Here is an 18656-nt window from a genome sequence, read left to right on the forward strand (position 1 = left end):
GCTGCACTTTTAGCATGGCAGGGATGAGTTCACTCCGCTTTCCTGACCCGCTCCGCGCTGGATTTCCCCCCGTTTGCTCCTTCTCCTTGTCCCCCTTTCAGCCCCAGTCGACCATCTGGGCCGGAGCCAGGCTGCTGCACGGACCGGGGATCCCGCGGTGGTCCCGACTGGCTGGACGGAGGGGGGCGGGGTTGAGGGATTTCACCGCAGCAGAGGCAGCAGAGGTTGACCATGATGATGCCGACGAAGCCTGTTCTTGAGGAAACAGGAATAGGCCAGAAGGAAGCGTCTTAAATTACCTTTCAGAATCAAAACGTCCAGGAGGCTCACAAATCAAGAAGAATACCGCATCCAGACGCCAGTGCGCTGTCCAATGTCCTGAAGGCGAGAGGGAGGATACCGCGAGACTGGGATAGCCTGATGTGGTTGCCTGCTAAACCCGTGGAAGTATTATGTTAGCTAAATGCACCTCTCACCACAATCACCATGACACCTCTGTATGGAGGCGTGTGTGTGTGTGTGTGTATGGGGGTGGGGTTCCCTCATACAGATTATTACCATTTCCTACTTTATAAATCAGCGATGCTCTGAAATTTGCGCTTACATCTTAAAATAAAAAAAAAAAGACAAAAGCTGCAGATGCGAGAATGTCTCCAGTCTCAAAACATCAGATGCTTTCTAATTTGCATAATGTTTTAGGTGGGGAGTGTTGCCGATAAAGTTAAGTTTTGCATTCTTATTGGCAGAGCTTTTATTTTGAAAGTGGAGTTTGGTGTGTCACAAGAAAAGTCTTCCGTGTGTTTCAGTGACTAGTGTAAATTCATCACGGATCCAGGGAACACTCACCAACACATAACTAAAGGTGAACATTTTGTAGAGCAATGTTAAGCAACAAACAGCAACTGCAGTTTACCCTGTGTGGTATTTAGTATTATATTGGATGATTATACCGTTGAGGAAAGTCTGGGCTTTCATGCTAAGGTTGCTAAACTAGCTAACGTTAACTGTTACAACGTGAGCTGCTGCATGAACCAGTCCGATGTTGCTAAACATCAAAATGAAATGTCACAGCTAACTACTGATACATAACGAGTGTAGTTTGTCGGTTTTTCAGCATAATATAAATTACGTAAAAGTCCTCTTTGACAGGCTAGCGTTATGATTATCTACACAAACATAGTTCACGTCCCTTAGTCAAACTCAAGACAGTTGATCTGTGCACTGGATACTCCTCCATCTGCCAGACCCTATAAGCTAAACAAAGTATGATAATACATTGGGCAGCTTGAATGTATTTGAATGCACTCAATATGCTGTATTATTCAGTGTCATCTTTTATCTGTGTCATCTTCTCTGTCCTTCAGAGGGATGTTGCGGCGTCCCAAGCCCACAGACTCCGAGGCGGACCTCCTCCGAGAGCAGGAGCAGTTTCTGATCTCCGGAGCCCAGCCGACTGTCAATGTGGTCCGCCGGCCAGACAAGAGGAGGGGGGAGGCTGGAGGAGGAGGGGGTCAGAGGGATGTGGTCACCATAGCAGGTGAAGGATGAGTCTGTTTTCTATTCCTTTCTACTCATTAAGTTGTGGCAGTTGAGATAATGTCTCAGCAGAGCATTGGATTTATACTTGTACCTGCGATGTGTGATGTGGTTTTAGTGTACTTTCTTACTGTCTTAGACAAAAGAATTCAGGAAATGTATCCAGTCCCATCAGTATTAAATTTGTCCAAATCATTGACAATAACAAGCAGACTTGGGTCAAAATTATTTGAAATTATTCTCAAAGTTTGTTGTAGTCAACCTGAAGTACCAGTTGGGTGGGGTTTGCCTTTAAGTACAATTCTACTTTTGGGTAGGCAAGTTATGATTCACAGAACGGTATTTTGGTAGCTTTCAGATAACATTTTCTGATGAAATTAACTTGACCTGGTGATAAATATCATTATATGTGACAAACTCCACCCATCTGGCCCTTTAAGCAGGGCAAAAGGAACGCTGCAAAACAGGAAAACGTGTTTGCAAATACTATTTGACCCAGGTCTGATAACAAGTAATTTTATTAGAAATATGAGACATAGGCTACACACTAAGTGCATTATATTTTGAAAGAATGTCTCATGCCTAACAACAATGTGGAGCTTATATATCCTTAGGATTATTTAATGCAGAGACACAGTACATTATGCTCATCTGTTTTATTTGCTGTAGATCTCCCAGACGATCTCCCTACTCTGACGCCGGCCCCTCCTAAGAAGTCTCGCTTTAAAGCCAGCCGTGTTCGCTTCGAGGGCGAGGATGCCGAGGAGAGGCTGGACCGACATGACACTCACATCAGTGCTGTTCTTTCCAGGATCGTTGTGAGTGTTTGTTGTAAAACTTATCTCATTATTGCTGCAAGAATGGAAAGCACAAGGTCTGTATCAAAGACATGCTACTAGTTGAGACAGATGTCTTATTTCATAAAGTAGCTGATTGTCTGGTTCTAGTTGGATCTCTTTCAGAATATGCTGTATGTGTGTGATGCCTCTCCTGAATTTAGTTCTGCAGATTTTATCAGTTGTAGCATAAATGTCATGTCAAAGTTTGCTGGTTCCTTGCTGTTGTCTTTCAAACTTGTGCAAGCCTGAAGCTGGAGCAGTTGGCTATGGATGCATGATGTCCTACTCTGATTCATTGGTTTGGCTATATTACAGCTAGATCTGTTCACACTTCACCACTAAGCCAAAATCCTAGAAGCTTTTATTTACCTTTTTGCATTACTAGCCGGATACACAGTTTGAGTTGCTTTTTCATCGTTTCACCTGTGGCTCTCTGTAACATTGTTTTTCTTTCCAGGAGAGAGATACCAGCTCTACCCCAGTCTCTCTACCAGCATTCACAGGCACTGCTTTCCCCAAAGTGCTGCACCGTTCAGAAACAGACAGCCAGGTACAAACACACAGGATTGTTTCTATTTCTTTGAAGTGATTCATGAGATTGAGATTTATGTCCATTCCTGTTCAGTTGTTGGGTTTTATAGAGAGTCCTACAGAGTGTAAACCACCAGATTTCAAAACCATAGTGAACCTCGACTGTTTACAATGCAATGCATACTTAGGTCTTAAAGCTTTTCCCTTTGTACTTAAAAACTTAAGATTTAATATTTGAGCGCTACATCAAGATTCAAGCTCTTTTGTATTGTTACATCAATCTGAACACGGTGGAGAATTATTAGAATAATTCTGGTTTCCATTATTACAAAATGATCTGTCCTCCCTGTGACCAGGTGCCGCTGTCTTCAGCTGGTGGGAAGAGAAGCATCTTCGCTTGTCAGATTGCGGCCCAGAGACTTAAGGAGGGCAAGACTCCATTGTACTTTGCACCTGACGCTGGTAGTCAGACACCTGGACCCAAAGGCCAGACCCTCCCTGCTGAGACTAGCATGGATACAGGTCAGTCTCATGCTACATGTGATTGTAAGTAGGCTTGGGCTATATCAATGTAAATCCAATGCACGTCAGTTCGTTTTGTTGTACTAAATCATCCTACAAATTTTCCCCGTAATTGAAAACAAAAGTCTGTGATAAAATATCTTTTGAACTCCCTTCTCCTCCATCCTCTTCGTCACCACCCGCTCCCCTTTCCACATTGTTTCTGTCTCCCTCTCTGTCTCCTCGCTCCTCTCCACCCACCAGGGCCGAGTGCAGTCTCAGGCCCCAGGTTGGTGTCTGGTCAGGGGCTGAGGGGCCCAGACAGCTCGGCTGAGACCATGAGAATCCACCAGGAGAACCGGGCTAAACTCCAGGGGATGTCTCAGTCAGAGATACTAGAGGAGCAGAAGAAAGTATTGGCTCAGCTTGGTAGGTATTGCTGTTGTACGAATCGATAGTTATTCATGGAGTCAACGGTTCTCATCCTCCAACTGTCTAATATACTGTATGTTGAAATGAAGGTGAGATATTACGGAAAGTAGTCTTGTCTCATCTTATTCATTTTTGTTTTCAGTACCGCTGTAGCACCTGTACTGAGTTTGTAGCTTGGCCAGGATAGACAAAACTCACAAAACTTTTTTTTCGTTTGGTTGGTTCAGCTGTGTCTAATACGATTATTTCCGCTTCCCAGATCCTAGACTGGTGGAGTTTGTTAGATCTCGCAAAGCCCAGAGTGTCCCACCCTCTACCTCCCCATCCGAACGGCCCCAGGATAACGGAGGCAGGGAAGAGTGTCTTCCTAAAAATGTTCTCACCGAGTCAGACTCCTCCAGCGCCGCCGGCCTGTATCGGGAACCCCTGGAAGTAGAGATGGAGAGAGAGGAAGAGGACGCACTGCCACCTATGACAAGTACGATAAATTCAAAACAGACTTCTGATCCCCACTAACTTCTCAGTGGGTCCTGCTCTCTTCCACTGCTGTAGATATGAATGAACGACACCGAGTTATGTGGATGAATAAGCCGTATGATTATTTCACCTCCTCACTCCCCTACTCCTGGTGAAATTGTAACCTTATTGCTTATACTGTCAAATCATTAGATGCATGGTACATTCAATATTTGGAGTAGAATCCCACAAGTTGGTCCGGCTGTCAGAAGCAGAGTAAATGTAAACCGACCCAGTGAGATCTGGGCAGCATTATAAATGAGACAGAGCCTGCCCAGTCTGTCAAAAAGACCAACACACCTGGGTGGCTGCCAACTTCCTTGTTTCCCACCCTCCCTTTTTCTCTCTTTCCTCTTCTGTCTCAGTCACCTGATCATTTTCCTTCCTGGCCTCCAGTTCCCTCTCTCCACTCTCTCTCTCCCCCATCTCTCTCGCTCTCCCATCCCCTAATTGTGTAACTAATGTGGTATTGCAGAGACGGGAGCGCTTTTGCTGCATGACTAAAATCCAGAGCTAAAGCTGATCATTGATTTCACTTTGTCTGATTAGCAGAAAGGCCAGTCCGGGCCAGAAGTAGCCACTCTGGGTAATGGAGTTACTGCAGACCATGGAAAGACCCCCCCACCCCTCCCAGTGAAAGTACATAGACAGGAAGCCAAGATCTTGCTCATCATTTATACCAACACTTTTCCCAAAAAACAATACGAATGCAACTGTTGTCACTGTGTTGTTGTGCTCAGAGATAATTTATCGTCTCTCCTACCTCGCTCTTTCAGAGAAAACATATCAGTGGCTTGAAAATGAGCAGACACAGCAGTCACAGTGTCACAGCATCTACACCTCATTAAAGGATCAGAAACTATTGCCGCCACAACGGATTATACACACAGAGCAACAGTAGTTTGTGTCCACAGTTTGGTCGAGCTTGCTAGACTGTTGTTTTATTTGCCGGTTACACCGAATGACAGTTGCCTCGAGTAATACGAACAGTCATAAATTTTTACTCGGCTTGCCTTTCCCCCGTGTGTCTGAATGCAGAGGAGGAGCTGCCAGTGAAGCCTCAGAAGGACTGGGTCCACATGGACAAGCTGGAGCCAGAGAAGCTAGAGTGGACAAGAGACCTGCCTGCTCCCAGGAGGAGAGGAACCAAGAAGGTAGAGAGGGAGTCCATATAACTCCAATAGAATGATTAAGAAACACACAACAGGAACTCAAAAACTGTTCCCTGGACAAACTATATTCATCACTGTTAATTCAGTGGTGATATTTTGTATTGCATTTTGCATTTTAGGCATTAAGTTGATGCTCTTATCTGGAATGACAGTAGGCAAGCCGGTACGGATTCAGTGTCTTGCTTGTCTTGATTAAGGACACTTAGAGAAGACACATGGCTGTTGGACTTGTGGCTATTGCTAGAATCTAACTTGTGACCTTTCGGTTTAGGGATAGTCTGTCTAACCCCCTGCTAGACAGACAGGGGTGAATATTATGTGTGCAAGAAAGGATGAACATGGCTGAAGGTCTTTACATTGTGTTCATAAATCTTGGCTCATATCTGATCCGATATTTAGGTTTTCTGGATGCAAGCCTTGGTGACAAAGTGAAAAGTGTGAGCTGAATAAGATGTGTGCCTCAACCAATCACATTCTGTGGGTCTGTGTTCTGATAGGCCATGCAGGCTCGTTTTGACTTTGCTGGCACCTTGATCCCGCCCACAGAGGATCTGCCCACCCACCTGGGTCTGCACCACCATGGGGACGAGCCTGAGGTCAGTATAGTCTCTCTAATACTCCTTTCTGCTTTCGTGTCTCAAACATGGTAAAAGACTAAAAATATATTTGAAAAGAGCTTCAGGTACACTCGGTTTAACTTGCCCACTTGAACACTTTCAAAAGTGTTCTTCACGATTTTGTTTTTAACTGAAAGATGGTCAGTCACTGGGTCTGGAGCCTGTCTCAGGAAGCAAATTCAACATAGTCAGGGTGTCTTTGCGATAGCTGGCTCCACAAAACCTAACAATGGCGATCCTGGCTAACCGGTCTCATGAAGGTGTCTCTGTCAACCCAGGATTTTCCAATCCAGCTGTCAGCGCGTTCACATAAAACGGGCGGGGTTTGTAATAAATAACCTATTGCATGCAACATGGACAGCTAAGATGAAACTTTTGTGATCCCCTTGGGGAACTAGAATATTAAAAACATGCAATAAAATAGTAGAAAAATAAAATAATGAAACAATAGAAGCAATAAAGTGATCATAAATTATTGTGGGGTTATGTAAACATATTCTGTCAGCAATTTCAACACGTTGAGTAGACTGTAGAAGTGGGAATTATGGGAAAGAAATGGATCACTAACATTTGTGTTCTTCTCTCAGGAAGAACAAACTGTTATAATGAATAAATATGAGCAATAAAAAATACAACAGTGAAAAGTAACACAGCTGCTGCCAAGGCTAGCGAGGATTGCTGGAGATAAATTGCAGACAGTGTAGATAGATAGATAGTTAGTTAGTTAGTTAGTTAGTTAGTACTTAATTTATCCCCAGAGGGAAATTCCAGTGTTGCAGCAGCAATTTAAAATGTGTAAGTAAATGTTCATACTTTTCATTGATACAATATTGTGTCATCACATTGAGTCTGAGAAGATTTCATGTTCACAAAGTCGGCCTCAGGTTCCCCAGGGCGGCGGTGATGGAATATAGGTGCAATCTGTTGCATCAGTCACTCTCGGGAATCCTATGAAAGAATTTCAGTGCATTTAATATGCAACAATAAATGTCATTAATTATTGATAACTATAGTCAAACAAGTACAGGGTAGGGGGAGTGCATGATTGGAGTGAGTGAAACTACATTGACTTTAAACTGAGAGAATTGCTGAACAGAATATTTAATTAATGCGTCGCTGCAGTTAGAAAATCACCAAGCTACTTTCTGGTTTGTTTGCTACTCCTGGACACCTAATAAATCATCAGGAAAAGCAAAGTGGTTCGGCAAGTCTCTAAACACTGTTGCCCTGTAAAAAGTGTTTCTAACTATCTGTTAATTCAATAGTATCCCCCTGTACCATTCCTTTTATTACTTGTCTCATTCATTTGAATGCAATGTTCTGTTCATATCTGGTTTTTGCAATAAAGGTTATTAAAAAAGGCCATGGAATCCACTGGGAATGGTGATGCAATTTTTCCAGAGACCTAATTGGTTTTTTATACGCTTGGATCCAATAGCCTGAACATAACCAGCAGGTAAGTGTGCAGCCTAAGTTACCATGGCGATGTACCCCGCAGAAAAGTGAGCCACAGACGTGAGAGCGAAAAGCCAGGGTTAAAGCCAAAGTTACCTCGCTAACCGACTAATCTTGCTTGGTGAGACAGGCCCCGGTCACAGGTGTTTCGGTTAGTTTTGTCGTTGATGTTGACCTGGAGGATTTCTCCCCAGCTGGCAGGTTACTCCCTCCATGAGCTCTTCCTCCTGTCTCGGAGTCAGATCATCCAGCAGAGGAGTCTGGCCCTCAGCACTCTGGCCAGCATCCTCACCAAGGTACACAGATATTCACACACAGACGCACGCGTACCCACAGAGACATGTGCATGTACTCACTCACGCGGTTATATTTGGGACCCTGTAGGCACGTGCCGGTGAATACGCGTCAGTTTTGAGAGGCAGCGTGACGTCCACTCTGCTAGACGCTGGTCTGCTCTTCCTGCTCCGCTTTGCGTTGGACGACAGCGTGGAAGGAGTGATGTCTGCGGCTGTGCACGCGCTCAGAGCGCTCCTGGTGTCTGCAGAAGACGAGGTAAGACGACTTTAAGCATTCCAGCACGTTGTTAACACCTCCAATCCTCTTAATGTAGGTACTGTTGGTTTAAGGTGTATATTTGTTGTTGCATTAAAGTAATAATCTGCAACATTTTATGTAAATATGTCAGTTTGCTGTTCTAAACACCCAGTGTCGGTTAGCTCTTTCCAGGGAAAAATAATCTGGCCCACAAAAGTGATGTTTTTTGTTTCCAGCAGGTGAAACAGCAGATTGTTTAGACTCAATAGAAGACAAACTCATGAGCAGCGATGGCCACCATGGCAAAGAAAAGAGCAGAACCTACCGGAACTGAAACTTCAACAGAAAATTTAAGGAAAAAGTCACAATACTGGCAACACTGTTTGATTGTCAAGTAATCTCTGGGAAGTGCAGTGCAGAAACACTGCAGTACTTACCACTTAGCTCTAAAGATGTTGCCAAAATAAATGAAAAAAACAAAACAAAACAAGGATCTTGCGGATTTCTACTTTAATGGTATAAGGTTGGATGCACATCAGTTGCCTGTCACTGTCCCTCTGTAAGGACCTGGACCTAACGTCTGGTCCCTCAGTGTCTTATCAGGTTTGTCTCCCCTCTCCAGGAGTGTATGGACAGCACCTTCTCCTGGTTCCGTGGCCTGGCCTCCTTCCCTCTGCTGCCCTCTGTTCAGGAAGAGGAAGATGAGGAGGATGAAGGGCTGGAGGAGTGCATGAAGGAGACTGCCAAGGAGAAGGAGGAGAGGAAGACGGATCATGACGTGGCCAGCCAGGACGTGGTCAAGGTAACTCAGCACATATATTTTAATGTACAAGGTGACTAAATAAAGGTTGACTGATTAATTATTGGATCTCTGGTCTTCTCTTTTTCTCTGTTTCAGGGTCTGCTGAAGATGAAACTGCTTCCCAGGCTGCGTTACATCCTTGAGGTGGTCCGGCCCTCGCCGCGAGTGGTGCAGGACGTCCTGGAGGTCCTGACCCGTATCGCTAGGCACTCCTCCTCATCTGCCACTCAGGTAACAACAACAGCAACAACACTTGTACCTCTTATTGTGCTGCTCACATCTTATCTACCATAAATGTCTTGCCTTGAACGATATTCAAGAGATTTATTGTCTGTCACTCTTATGATCTATCATTCGTAATTGTCTATATTTCCAGCTGCTGGACTGCCCTCGCCTGATGGACACGGTGATGTCAGAGTTCCTTCCCACTTCCTGGACAATGCCGTCTTTGCCCCTCCCCCAGTCTGTTTATGGACTCCCATTGGCCAGCGCCATGAAGCTCGTAAGGGTCTTGGCTACCTCTGGCAGACACGCCTGCGCCAGGCTGGTAAGTGCTGCTGTGGAGTCTGGCATGGCCAATGCCAGCTCAAGTGTTTCATTGCTTTCTATATTAATGAGAAATAATAATAATAATCAATGTGTTAGGTCCTACAAGGTGCCACCTGTTTTTGAGCTGCCTTATGTGCAACAGATGCAATAGTGAACAGTGTGTATATTGATTTTGCCAGTTCATAGGACACAAAACTGTGTCAACTGCAGTTCAACCTCTGGGATTCACTATTAACCGTTTTTGTGAGAAAATATCCAATCTCATTTTTTATACTCCTTGTTTTTATGCCTTTTTGTAAAGTACTTTGTAACCTCTACTTTTAAATAAGTGCTATATAAGTGATGCTTATCATCACTATCGCTATTTTTAATCTTTTAGTCTGTATAATTCCATTATTACTACATGTATAAGCATCAGTGTGTTGCTCCTTCCTCTCCCCAGCTGAACTCTCTGGGAGTGAGGGAGCGTCTGTCCCGCCTGCTGAGCGCTGAGCCCACTGAGCTGCTGCTGGAGCCGACCGAGGCCCTCACGGTCCCCGCTGAGGCCTACAGACTATGGGCTGTAGCTGCCAGCTACGGACAGGCCTGCAATTTATACATGTAAGCCAGCTACTTAAAAACATGTATACAAAGACACCACACACACACACACACACACACACATACACACAAACTACTATAAAATATCACAAACCCCAATTTTCAGTTTTCAGTCATAATAGTGCAGAAAGCTGGAGAATTTTTCAGTGGAATGAATGAATGAACCCTTTAAATGTAGAGCATTTAGTACTTTGTACGGATCAACCTCAGGCAAGAGAAAAACAGATATAACGCTTGGAAAATGGTATCATGGAGATAATTCATGTAGAGAATTCTTTAATTAAGAGAGAATATTTTATAGTGTATGCAACTGTGAGACCAGAGAGCTACTCTGTTATAGTTTGTTTTTACACCACATGAAAAATTGTAACAGCTAAATGTCTTCTCAGCGTGGGCACAAGAGGAGTAAAGAGAATAGCTATCTCTGAGCTTTTGGAGGAAGTCTTTCTTGCCCTGGGGGTCTCTAATCAGTTTGTGTTACACACTAGTTTACTTACTGATTTACGGAAAATGCTTTCAGCACAAACCACCGTAAGATCACTACACTAGTTTACTAAAGCAACAGTACTGTTTTCAATTTTCAAGTCAAGATATAAAATAAGAGCTGCCATTATGTATAGGTCCAATCCTCTCCTCAACTTTTTGGTTTTCTTCCCCCAGAGACCTGTATCCAGCTCTGGTGAAGGCGTTGCAGTCTGTGCACCGAGCGCTGGGCCCCTCAGAGCCGCTGTTGCCCCTCCGGGTCCAGAGGGTCTCGGCCCTGCTCTCTCTGCTCACACAGGTCACACACACCGCTGGCTGCCACCAGGAGCTGCAGGCTGGCATGGTCAGGTATGGATGAGTGAATGGATGAGGATTGAATGGGTGGCTCTTGTAGCAGCGTGTTTGTTTAAAAAGCATATAACCAATGAGTGTTTCTTATATCCTATATATTTACATTATCCTCACTACAGTTCCCAGGGTGCAGAGTGCCCCCCTCCTCCTCCAGTGACATGGGGTCATGTGACCGGGCTGCAGGCCTCCTTACTGGGGCAACTGAAGGGCTTAGTGAAGAGCCTTGATAACCCAGTTCAGAAAGACAGCAGCCTGGCTCTGATACCAGCCTACCTGCTCTACCTGGAGGCTTACTACCATCAGCTCTCTAGACAGGTACGACAAATATGTTAGTTAATTAGGGACTTTGATGCATAACCAGATAGCAAATATCAAGTGATACTGTCATAACAAATCCGCTGTCAGCTGTCGAAAGAAATCTGGCTTATGACGTAGATACACACCGACATATATAGTTTAACTCTCCATCAGTGGCCAAGCTATAGAGCCATGAATTACATTATGAATGAAATGCAAAGATCATTTAGAAAACTTGTGATTCAATAGCTGTGGGTACAATTTAATTGAACGTTAACAGAGCAGAATAAGTGCAAAATGCTAATAACTTGTAGTAGCTAATATGTAAATAATGTGAACCCCTCCCCTCCGACAGAACTGTTTCAGGCCAGTAGAGAGTCTTCAGGAACTGGAGCTGCTGACTTCAGAGGTTCTCCTGCCGCTGCTATCCCACAATGCTGTGCAAAGCCTGATAAAGAACCTCAAGTGAGTGTGATTCATTATGAAGCCAGTGTGGTTAGTCAAGTTGTAGTTGGTTTTGTAATTATGCCTTGTAATGAATGGAAAGAAATTCCATTTTTTTTGTTTTTTTTGGTTATAAAATGAATTGTGACCCCGTATTGAATGTACTTTTCAGGTCTTCCTCGGTAGTGTGTAACGTGCAGTCTAGTCATCCAGGTACAGAGTTCACCCCTAGTCTCTCTGGTTTGGCCTGCCCAGGATGGAGGGACCACCCGGGGCTGGCTGCTCCCACCTCCCCCTTCCCTCTTCTTACGGGCCTGGGACTCCTCCTGGATACACTCACAGGCATCCACAAAGGTCTCATCTGCAAAGTAGGTCTTCTTTAAGAGGTAAAATACGTTTGAAGTATTCTTCATCATGCTAGGAACATTGCAAGCCAGATAGAAATATGCTGCCATCTTGTGGTGAGACATAAAAATCCCGTAAAATGTATCTAAATTTTCCCCTTTTCTGTGTCTGACTTTCTCTCTCACTCTCTAGTTCAGCGGCCTCCTCCTCTCAGAGCCTGTGATTGGCTACCTGCGTAGTTGCGGTCAGGCCACGCCCACCCTGTCTCACACCAGCGCCTGGCTCCTCCGTCATGAACACCACCTGCTCTACCTGCTGCTCCGGCTGGCACACAGACTGGTAGGCCCCGTCCTAAATAAAACCCTAATTTAATAATCACCCCCTAAACACTATGCTATCCCCTATAGATATTATACAGTTTAAGCCTTGTTCCATTCAGCTTTTGTCCTATACTAAACATGATCCCTTTTTTTTTTCTCAAAACGGATCATTCATAGTTTTGAACTGAAAGAGAGTATCAGTAGGTACAGGTCAATGTGGTTTCCTTATCTGTCTGATCTTTGGACGGTTTTCCCAATAAGTTCCTTTCTCAGGTTGGGATAAAGTGATTTATTTCCTCATCCTCATGCCTGTTTCTTGATATCCAGCCAGCGGTCACCAGGCATGCGTCGTTCTACCATCACCCAGCTATGTTTTTCTACCCTCTGGCTCTACCCTCCAACCTCATTGCTCCTGTATACTCTCTCCTCCCTCCTCCCTCCTGTCTTTTCTCAGGTTCCCAGTGAGCCAGAAGTGGCCAAGCACACCTCACTGTACCACCAGGTGGCGCTGGTCCTGCTGCCATGGATACTACCAGGCAGCGAATACCTGGCCCATGAACTCCTCTCCACCATCATCTTCAGCAAGGACTTCATATCGTGAGTTTGTTTGAACTTTTTTGGGTTGAGACCTTTGGATAAAAAGAGAGCTAGGGCCGCACCACCATGGAGTTTTCCAAATTGCAGCAAGACTGTAACATTATATTGTGGTTTGCTGTGATACAGGCAGCTGGTAACAGCTGAATATAGTCCAGCAGTTTACTACCTGTTTCGAATAAGCCTAATGAACACTTCTGCCCCTCCTAAACCAAAGAGCATACATACTGTATGTTGCTGTAACTTCAGAAAAGAGGCTTAACAGAAGAGACAGCATAGTATATAGTTTTATGATGAGTTTATTTCAGATTATGCAATATGTGAAAAACGCTAAAAAATTGTGGTTATAACTGTAATGAGCACGCCTGCAAATGCTATGCCTTCTATTACCGCAGTACTGTAATAAAGAGGGGAATTATGTAACTGCAGCCCCAGTAAAAGCTAAAACCTCAATGAGGGGAATGGCTGTCAGAATATTTGTGGTCAAATGGTAGTTATCCATTAGGAAATTAGGGATTAAAATAATTGTTTGGTAAATCCACTTGGCTGCATACCTTCCCAAAAGTACATTGACTACTATGGATCTATACATCAAACACAAAGCCCTGGCTTATTGTATGTATCATCACCTCATTACAATGGATTGTAATGTTTGCCATGGGCATCTTATTTCATATGGAAAAGAAAAGTTTTTATACACCATCTGGTTCTCCCTAACTGCTACGATTTCCTCTCATAAAAAGACTGATGCTTCCTCTTAGTCTGTATTCTGTGGTCTGGATCTAGTTTTGATGAAACGATGTGAAACAGGTTTGGGAAAGTTTGTGAAACCTTGGATATGAAGTTTTATGACCTTATGACCTTAATCAGTTACAGCTTTATCAGTATTGATGCATGAGGAAAACATTTAGATGCTGAAAGTCTGAAATTTCATTTAAATTTAATGAAACTTAAATGTCTTAAAAGTCACTTACATCAGCACCTGAAATGTTCTTTGCATATCATACACGTGCTTTCTAAATAAATGGTTACAACATTGCCTGATACATGGGGCCCATAGCTTTTTAAGCTCTTTGCTTCTTATTCTGGAGTGCTGGAGAGTACAGCAGGGAAGCAGACAATATGCGCTTTGTTGTCTTCTTATCCAGTGTTTTGAAATAGGTAAATCATAATTTACACAAATTACAATATATTCAAAGATTTCATGCCTTGCTTTTACCACCAGATCGGATCAAATCAGCAGCTGACCTGTTTCCACCAAATCCCATTTTGTTTATTAGTCATAAGCTGACAGTGTGCTTGCTGTGTATTATGACATTATTCGGTTTATGTCTATTTGTTTGCCTTCCAGAGAGGGCCGCAGCGGAGGACCTGAGGCTCTAGAGCTGGCGGAGCTGAAGCTCCATGAGGAAACGCACCACCACGCCTCTCCCTCTCTCCAGACTGTGGGCGCTCTCCTCAGGGAAGCCTGCGTCCAGCTCCCCTCCGTCCGGGGCTGCTTCCTCACTCACCTGGCCTACCTCGAGACCTCCGTCGTGGTCTCGCGAGACGCCCATCTCGGCCGCAACCCCTGGATCAGCTCCCAGCTCCTCCCAGAGCTCACCGGCCCCGCCCTGCCCTCTGACTGGCCTTTCCTTCCGCTCGTCAGCCTGTACGAGCGAACGGGGGTGTCCGACGGCGGCGGGCTGCAGGTGGAGGAGCTCCCTCAGGGGGCTCTGCAGGCGGTGACGCACTGTCTGCAGTGGCTGCTGCTGCTGGAGGTCTGGAGGGAGGACGCGCTCAAGGTAGGTGGAGGATAGGAGAGACACCACTTCAACTCATTCTGATCTTCAAAAACATCTTCCCTCGAGCCTCTGGAAATGAGCTGTATTTGTTATTCGTTATTAACATCTGAAAACATTTTATCACGTTCTAGGTGGTCCTCCCCGTAGCCAAGCTTGCCCGCCTGTCCTGTGTCTTCCTGTGTTCCAGTGACTTGTTCCTGGAGAGGCCCGTCCAGAGGCTGACCTGGGCTCTGCTCCGACTGCTCACCAGGTCTGATATAATATATAACGTTTAATTTCTCTTATTCTCTTAGGGCGTAACCTACAGCGAGCACAGTCTTAGAGAAGAGAGAAGAAAACATACTTTACTTGGACAGAAATGTTGACAGATAAAATTCGCAAGATCATTAAGAATCAAAGCTCTTCTGTACGCAGGCCCTCCAGACTGGACTCTATGGACCTGAACGTCCCTCCTCCAGGCCTGGCCTCCTTCCAGGACTTGTATTCTGCCCTTTTGGCCCAGTACGAGGCCGTTTCCTTTGGAGACCGGCTGTTTGGCTGCTGGGTCCTGTTGCCGCTGCAGCGGAGGTACAGCGCCACCATGAGGCTGGCTGTGTTTGGAGAACATGTGGGGATGCTGAGGTCACTGGGGGTCACTCTGGAACAGGTAATGATGATGACGATACTTTTATAGACTCGTTTTACTGCGTTGCTAGGAAATCATGATTTGAGACTGCTGTTGTCCCTCTCCCTTATCACTTAACAGATGCTTTGGATTTATTCATTATCTCTCTGTCTCTTTTCCTCACTCTCTTATCTCTCCCTCCAAGCTGTCCATCCCTATAGAGCGATTCACCTCTCCTCCCGAAGACTCGCTCCCTCTCCTCCGTCTCTACTTCCGCTCCTTGGTAACGGGGACCCTGAAGCGCTGCTGGTGTCCCGTCCTGTATGTGGTTGCTCTGTCTCACCTGAACTCGTTCGTCTTCTCTCAGCACGCTGCAGCACAGGTACAGCACAGAACGGCACACATACTGTATGTAGTATGCGCATGAAGAACCGAAAGGGAAATCTACTTTGGGACAGAAGTGAAATATGGGATTTCTGCCACCCTGGGAGTTCCCTCTTGATTTATGAGCATGTCTCGCCCAAAGCTAAAAACAAGGAGGCCAAGACTCTCTTGATGATGTCTGCTGTGCTGCTTTACGCCCTGTCTTGTCTGATTATGTCTTCATTGTGTTGTGCCACGGTGAAGCCAAAGGCAAATTTCCACACGTCTTGTGGCAAATCCTGAAGATGCTCCAATTGCAGTGAATTGGAGGCTGGCTTTGTAGACGGCACTCGCAGTGATTTTACAGGGATACGGGCACATTTTCTGGGTCAAACATGAAATAAAGCTCACTGGATACAAAATCTTAATCAGATGTTTCACAAGTCTACAAAAAGTCTATCAGTTTATTGATTCATTGTCAACAGAGCAGCCCCAGATTTTGTCTCTTGATAACATCACAGATTCGAGACTCAGTTTCCCCTATGAGGGAAGAGTTATAAATATTGGTTTAACTGTCTAAACTCATGGGAATGGCCTGTGAATTCTCTTTAATGGTGGATTTTTAGATTAATTTCACATTTCAGGTTAACATCTCGGACATTTATCATCTTACACCTATTTACACCCTTCAAGAACACATTGTTTTAGGGCTACAAAGTTGAAAACATTGATATTTGCAGATGAGGATTTCTTAAGTATACACAGCTGTAGACTGGAGTGCATCGATGGGACTTTTGATCATGAACCCCGTCTCCCTCTGCAGGAGGTTGAAGCGGCTCGACGCAGTATGCTGAGGAAGATCTACTACCTGACTGATGAGGTGCTCACACTTCTTTTCTGCTTTCTTCCATTATGTCAAGTTTCTGCTCTCCCCCCCCCCCCTCCCCACATCATTCTTTCCCTTCACATCCCTTCAACGCCTCGCTCAACTTCTGCCTGCTTCTCGTCTCGTTGACCACAGTTAAAATCATTGTTATCCTGTTGAACCACTTCTCCTCCCATCCAGGGTTACTATAGTTTTGGATTTTTCATTAGTTTTTTGTTCTTATATAGTTTTCAGTGTAGTGTAGTGTAGTGTAAGTTTAGTTTTTATTTAGTTTCAGTTCGGTTCGGTTCAGTTTCAGTCTTAGTATTTTTGGTAGCGGTGGTATTTTTTGAAGATATAGTGATAGAAGTTCAGAACAGATATTTTGTATATGTTTGCAACAGGTACAATAAGTCATATATTTTTACATTTATTTACATGAATTTTTCAATTAGCATTCAGTAAAAATAGCAAAAAAAATCTTGTTCCAAAATTCATTCTGTTTTTTACCTTGCACATAAAGAAAAAGACGAAAACTGAAAACATTTCACCTATGTTGTTATTTTAGTTGGTTTTACATGCAGAAAAGACAGTTTTAGGTTAGTGTTCGACTACTTTCCGTCTTAGTTTTAGTTTTAGTTTATGATAATTACCTTGGTCCCATCCCTTCATTGAAGACATTTGAAGCCCTCAGTCAAAGAACCATATTAATTCATTTTGAACGTTTTTGAACAGCCCTGCAGCTGCAGTTAATCTGTTGTTGCAGTCAATCCAAATCGGTTGGAGAGGGAATGTTGTGCATCCCATGAAACCACACAACCTCGTCTCTTTAACCCTGCAACATAGAGTCTGTAGATGATGGATGGATTTGGAAACCTGACTCATCTGAAAACTTAGAATGGACTGGCACATTTCTTTAACTGAAGGCTTCATTTATATCGCCCCTCCCTCCCCCTCTCCTCTTCGGCTCCTCTCCTCCACTCTTCCTAACTCTCTTTGCCTCATGTCCAGGTGTTGAGGAACCACCTGCTGCTGTTCCGTCTGCCCCAGCAGCGCTCGGAGCTGGGCTTTGATACCTACCAGCAGTTGCCTCCCATCCGGGCCAAGTACCTGGAGAGCGTCCTGGGAGCGCAGGACGGCAGCGACGGCAAAGGAGACTGAGGGGGGGCAGAGATGGGAAGAGAGTGCTGAGCGGACGTGAGTGAAAAATAAAGAGAGCGAGCAAAAAAAAAAGAAGACGGCAGCGACAGTATGGGAGTGAGAGTAAATGGAAGAAATGAGAGCATGAGTTGAGAAATGCAAGGATGGCAGTTGGAGACAAAATGTTCCCACACATTTATTCCAACCCCCCCAGAGGTATCTAGTCGAGGTGAGCCTTTCTTGGACGGAGAACTAACATAATACCAAGAATACGAAAATGCTGATTCGCTGTGGCCTCTTTTCCAACAGGAACATAACGTTTGTAGATCAGAGGTATAGTCGCAGCCCTGGGTCAAGTAGTATTTGCAAATAATTATTAGCACTTATTTTAACCCGCTTCAGGCATCAAATAGGTGCCAGAGTGCCAGAAAGTGCCAGAAAGTTTAGACCATTTCAGAAAAACCTGTGTGAACTATCCCGATGAAGCAAACATGACCGATCTGGTCAAGCAAAAGGTTAAAACAAATTATTGAAGCATTTTTTGCAGATACTGTTTGTCCCAGGTCTGGTAAAGCCACACAAACCCTTAACCTCTAAGGAAACCAAGAGGGATCTGTTTTTCCTTGTAACTCTATAATTGAGTAGTTGCTGTTCTGTGCTGGAAATACAGACCAAGATAATTATTGGCATCATAGAGTAAAGAGAAGCGAATGGCCTACTTGACAAGTGCCTGTGTCATAAAAACAATTTTGAATAAAACATGCTTTTGTAAGTACGTGTAACCATAACTCTTTTTTTTTTGGCGCTTTAATCTTGTGTTAGAAAGAGCAGCACTGCAATAATGGCCAACAAAAAATTCCTTTTTAACTGGATTTGTAGAGCTTGTTTTGGTTGACTGCCACACCATTGATGCAACACACACACACAAACACAAACACACACACAAACACAAACACACACTGAAGACTTTTTCCAAATCAAA

The 18656-nt window shown here is 44.4% G+C and overlaps 1 protein-coding gene across 1 annotated transcript; it reads left to right on the plus strand.

The window, feature by feature from the left end:
• Positions 1-831: 831 nt before the first annotated feature.
• rpap1 (RNA polymerase II associated protein 1) lies at positions 832-18433 on the plus strand. Its single transcript, XM_071920281.2, has 27 exons — positions 832-862; positions 1365-1537; positions 2206-2354; positions 2833-2925; positions 3263-3428; positions 3672-3836; positions 4099-4317; positions 5394-5509; positions 6025-6123; positions 7794-7895; positions 7984-8151; positions 8756-8935; positions 9032-9166; positions 9312-9482; positions 9927-10084; positions 10745-10915; positions 11038-11233; positions 11571-11680; positions 11832-12027; positions 12197-12343; positions 12779-12921; positions 14270-14702; positions 14834-14952; positions 15117-15348; positions 15512-15688; positions 16493-16549; positions 17546-18433. Exons 2-27 carry the CDS (start codon positions 1369-1371, stop codon positions 17693-17695), a joined length of 4221 nt encoding a protein of 1406 aa, XP_071776382.2. The 5' UTR covers positions 832-862; positions 1365-1368; the 3' UTR covers positions 17696-18433.
• Positions 18434-18656: the final 223 nt, after the last annotated feature.

Source organism: Centroberyx gerrardi, chromosome 17 (assembly GCF_048128805.1).
Source record: "Centroberyx gerrardi isolate f3 chromosome 17, fCenGer3.hap1.cur.20231027, whole genome shotgun sequence".
Taxonomy (NCBI): domain Eukaryota; kingdom Metazoa; phylum Chordata; class Actinopteri; order Beryciformes; family Berycidae; genus Centroberyx; species Centroberyx gerrardi.

Coding starts and splice junctions, on each gene's coding strand:
- rpap1 (XM_071920281.2), top strand. CDS start 1,369: ATGTTGCGGCGTCCCAAGCCCACAGACTCCGAGGCGGACCTCCTCCGA. Junction 7,896..7,983: donor TGGCCAGCATCCTCACCAAG/GTACACAGATAT, acceptor GGGACCCTGTAG/GCACGTGCCGGTGAATACGC. Junction 11,234..11,570: donor ACCATCAGCTCTCTAGACAG/GTACGACAAATA, acceptor CCCCTCCGACAG/AACTGTTTCAGGCCAGTAGA.